We start from the raw sequence: 5,169 nt of genomic DNA, 5'->3' as shown, positions 1-5,169 counted from the left end.
TCATGATTGGCTGTTGGGTCCAGATTGTTGACCAATCAGATCTCGTCTTGATGCCGGACCGGCAAGCGTCCCGAATTTTGGGCCAACCTCGAGCGGGCTAGGCTTCTCGGCCATAGCAGCGCCTAAAGACGTGCGGTATAGTGGGATCCGCGTGGATTCCTGCCTAACAGTTTGGTTGAAAAGGTCCAGCCAGGAGCCAATGTTATTGCACTATCCGCTGGACGCTGTGCTAGTGCTACGTCCATGCTTTCCGGGTTTCTGGGTGTCGTGGTATACGGGGGATCCGCGTGGATTCCTGCCTAACAGTTTGGTTGAAAAGGTGGGTCCAGGAGCCAATGTTATTGCACTATCCGCTGGACGCTGTGCTAGTGCTACGTCCATGCTTTCCGGGTTTCTGGGTGTCGTTTGTGGTATACGGGGCCTGACATTTGATTGATTTATAGGTAGTGTACACGCTATGATATCACTAGGAGACTGATTTTTCGTAGGCAGGCATTCACGACAATTTTTTGGATGGAAAAAATGAAAGCTCATGGGCCAAAACCCAGTAAGCAACATCATACATCCCCAATGCTCGCATATAAATTTATCAAGCTGGCAGACGCCTTATACTACACTGATCCCCTTTTTGAAGAACATCGTCCCAGGTGTACCATGGCTTACGTGAACCGACAGATGTTAATAGTGGGGCGCGTGAGGCTGGTGACCGTGTGCGGAGATTGCTGTGTCTGGGGCTGCGTCCGCAAGTCGTTTCATGCACAAGTCAAACCGAAGCAAAAGATTGACTGGTTCGAGTCACGCGATCCATATCAAAACAAAGGACTACTCAGGATGAGGACTAGTAACTTAACAGAGGTTTGCATCAAGGGCATCCCGTGGCTCGGTGGCCGGGTGGGGCCTGTTGGTCCGCATTTCAAATACGGGCGACATCGTCCGGCTCCTTCTCGACTTTCTCCGTTAGCACGTTTCTCGATAGGGCACTACGGCTATTGCTGACAGTCTTGTACAGCATAAAATTTCATTAACTAAGAGTGAGGCAACTTAATGTTCAGAGTGCGAAAAGTCTTGAATATGCATACATATCGAAGACTACGTTTAAGTATGAATCGAGATTTCCGAAAATACAAATGTCGAGTTCTTGCCGAAATTTAGTTGGAAGAAGTAATGAGTGTAGTCAGAAACAAGTTGCGTGAAGAAAGAAAGATCAGCGGAGAGCAATTCAAGGCACGTGGATACGCCATGTGGTGTTGAGTTTACCTATTCATTATGAACGTTGAATCGTACATACTTCACGTGCAGAAACAGAGATCTCATGGTGTCAGTTCTTTAAATTGTTTCACGCTCTTTTCTAGCTTCCACTACAGTCTATCTTCACTTAGATTATGTGCCTTTACAACTTAACTCGTTTTTTCCGGCTTGCTCAAGGATGCAGTTTGAACGCGCGCACTTCCTGGCTAGTGCACAACTACCAATCAGAGTGAGCCTGTGCAGAGGCTGCTGTGTCGGGCTGCTTCAGCCGTATGTGATTGAGCAACGTGTTAGCCCTGAGGCCTGTATGCACATGTGTATAGCCAGGGTCCCTGTGGTATTTCCATCAATGTGTGGTAAGCTTCCTGGCGAGATGGCCCAAGTGGTTAGAGCGCGAATTTACGGACAGGAAGGTCCGTGGTTCGAATCCGACATCCGCCACTCGACTTCCCCTGTCTAGGCTTGGGCAATCTGGCAGTAACCCAGCCCTCGTGCTTCCTTCGGGTGGTATGGCAGCTAGGTATCGGAAGGGTGATACGGCTGAATGCTTTAATCTTCCTGGCGTGGCCGCAAAATATGTAATATGCGCGCTATGGTAGCACTGTTTCTCCGAAAGCAGGTGCTCACGACAATGTCTGTGGGTGAAAAACGGATGAAAGCTCATGAGCTGAAGCCCAGTAAGCAAGGTTGTACACCACCAATACTTACATATAAATTGTTCAGATTTGCAGATACCGTATACTACATATGTAAGTATTGGTGATGTATAACATTGCTTACTGGGTTTCAGATCTTAGCTTTCTTTCTGTTTCCCATCCACATCAGCTGTAACACCCTTTCGGTGTCTAGATGCCGTGCCACCCAAAGGCTGGAATACTGCCATACTTGTTGGGGATATCAATATCCCCCCAAAAACTGTATTTTTATGTATGCTAGCGAACTTCCGGCATCTTCAAGGTCAAACTATGACTATATATATGCATTGCCATTTTTTCCCATGATCGCCTGTTGATCGCGTGTTATTGGATCATTAAAGTTTGTGTCCGAGGTTTTTTGTCTTCTTACTATCCGCCGTGCTAGGAGTCTGGATCAAGCAACATAGCTGGGGATAGAGTATTGCCACGATCCGCATATCATATTGTTTTGCTCGCAGCGTGATCGAACCGTAACAATATTGTCCAAGCCTAGACTGGAATTCGAGATACAGAGGTCGGATTCGGACCACGGACCTTCCGGTTAGTAAATTCGCGCTCTAACCACAGCCATCTCGCCCCTTCCATCCAACTAAGTTGTCAAGGAAGCCTACCTTCGGAGAATCACTGTTTCCATAGTTAGCACACTACATGTTGCACAAGGTTCATGTACGAAGCGTCGTAAGTGGTTTCTAGACATGTTTTGAGCAATTAGTACACTCAGTGAAATTGATGATTCTGCTGAAAACAGTGGAGACCCGAAAACTGGGTTGACGCGTAACCGTTATCTCACTAATTCTTCTGAGCGGTTCGGTGTTCGATCGGTGACACCTCAACCACCCATTGAGCCCTACTGGGGGATGTCCCCGCGACTTTCACAGAGTTTCTGGTACCAGTTTTTCAACGTTTAGAGGTATGACAAACACCGTCTCCTGGCCATCCAGGTTGGGGGTTGGAACATATGCAAACTTGTTCCGTAGGAACAGTACTGCATTCGCATTTCCCGCAAAACACGTCTTACGGTTATCTTTTGAGCCAAAGACTCTGGCTGAGGATCCTAATCTTCCTCCTGCCTAGATGTGTGCGCCAGCTCACGTACAACCATGACACTTATAACTAACAATACGCTCACGCCACATCGGCCGTCGCGTGGTGCCATCAGCCGCGTCGCCTTACTCGCTGCATACAGCAGGGCGGGTAAGCGAAATCAGACTGCTGCTGACACCTTTCTTTTTTTCTCCCCATCTCCCCAACCCATTAATAACTCGCCCTTGTAGACTTAGCACTTAGGACTCGCCTTGCTTCCGCGTGCAACATCTGCTCGTCAAACGGCACTGACATCCTTAGGTGTCTTAAGATAAATTTTCAAGCCTCCACGCCCAGTCTATCTAGCCGCCTTCAACGTCCACACTCTAAAGCAGGCATCTCAACAAGCTGCTCGCTCTCACGATAGACTCGCTTGACAATGATGTGTGCTACGTCTCAGAAATGAGAATTCAAGATTCAAGCACAGTGGTTGAGCTCACCGCCCCATCATTCTCCACTCGCTTACGGCTACGCACCTCTGGTGATCCAGAGGCGGGATGTGCAGGGATTGGTATCATCCTGAGTCACCGGGCGGAAGTATCCTTGCTTGACTGGATACCTACTGATAGTCGCCCCTGCGCGGTTAGTCTGGCAACGTCTGTGAAGGGGCCTTACAAGCGGGAAGTTGCACCTTTTTATCGTGTTTGCTCACGCCCCAGCTGACTGTATCTCCGTCATCATCATCATCATCGACAGCATGACATCAGTGTTCAACACTGATGCTTCACTGCCGTACAACCATGACTTATTTGAAACCCTTATTGTGAAGAAAAGAATAAAGGTGGATGGGGGAGGGACATAGTGCTAGCTTAACACAATCATTCCGAGGTGCCTACACCTCCAGACATTCACTCAGGCAATCTGGACAGAAACTGACAACAAGAACGCCACTGACATCGGTTGGCAGCCATATCTTGTAGTGTCTCCAACCAGGCACAGTGAGGATCACGCGGTCCCCATCCTGGAAGAAGAAATCATGCCATCGACCGGGTCGCCTTAATCCCCGAATGCAGCAGGATGGGGAAACGAAATCAGACAGTAACTTGGTTCTGACACCATAGCCTGTTTTAGTGGCGCGCTCGCCCAGTCGTATAATAGCACTTCGTACTTTGAGGGTGAGAGACGCAATTCGAAACGCATGGTAACATCACTTAGGTTATTTGGTGTGTTTCTTATCTGAATGGAAACTGAAAGAAGTAGCGCAACATTGGCCAAATATTCAATGAATTTAAGGGCTTCCCAGGAAAGAAGGTCCAAAATTAGGGTGAAAGACAACAAAAGTTTCTCACTTAATTAATCCACTATTAGGTTATGGAGAAAAGGTGACAAACAGTAAGCCTGAAGGGCACCACTTTTGGTCATGTTGGGAGAGTATTCCCAGCAGACCTTAACGCGCCCGCAGGTATATAGTATGATGGTTGGAGGACTGTGAAGAAAATGCGTGGCACACCATTGAAAGATAGACATCCCCACAAAGCAGCGCGACCGAGCCGGACATTACGTTCAGACATGAGAACAACAATTATTGTTTTTCTGTGTGACGATGCTCCAGCAGTTGTCGTGAGGTAGAGATATGGTAAATGCAGCCACGACCCGAACGGAACTCTGCTTGGTTTTCACGGCTCTCCTCACAAAGGTGCTGGTATTCCTGCGTGGGATCATATCTGTGGGCAACTTGGAAGCGATCATGATCAAACGGGCACTCTGATAATTGGCTGATATTCAGATATAACATCTATTTTGAAGACAGGAACGACATCAAATATCTGCTATTCCTTTGGCACTTCCTGTCTTACAAATGGTGTGCACAGGTGATTTCGAGCTGAGTAATTCTCCGTCCTTAGACAAAGCGGAGAAAGACAGTAAAAACCTTATCCCTTCATCTTCTGTTACGACCGAGCCAATAAAGTCCCATTGTGACCTTTGACCTTTATCTTGGAGATATGTATCACTGAGGGATTAAACTTGAATCGGGTCGTGGCCTGGTTCACAACCAAACGCTAAACTCTGCACTCCCGATTTCGAAAAAGTCTGTATTTTGCAGCCTGGCTTATTGTGGCTCCAGTGACAATTTTTTCACGACCTATCCTTAGCAACACTGGATGTCCTACAGATGAATGGTCTCCTCATCGGAGCGGAAAAA

General features: G+C 47.6%; 1 protein-coding gene across 1 annotated transcript in view; it reads right to left on the bottom strand.

Annotated features, from left to right (window-relative positions):
• The window catches only part of T265_05948 (hypothetical protein), a gene marked incomplete at both ends in the record, with an annotated part of 2,674 nt that extends 2,560 nt beyond the window's left edge, over positions 1-114 (bottom strand). Inside the window, one exon of the mRNA XM_009171095.1 lies at positions 33-114. Within this exon, the coding sequence (XP_009169359.1) occupies positions 33-114 (82 nt within the window). The remainder of the gene's footprint in view (positions 1-32) is intronic.
• Positions 115-5,169: the final 5,055 nt, after the last annotated feature.

Source organism: Opisthorchis viverrini, assembly GCF_000715545.1.
Source record: "Opisthorchis viverrini unplaced genomic scaffold opera_v5_118, whole genome shotgun sequence".
Taxonomy (NCBI): domain Eukaryota; kingdom Metazoa; phylum Platyhelminthes; class Trematoda; order Opisthorchiida; family Opisthorchiidae; genus Opisthorchis; species Opisthorchis viverrini.
Note: the sequence above shows the minus strand (reverse complement) of the source record. Positions and strands in the feature narration are given on the sequence as shown.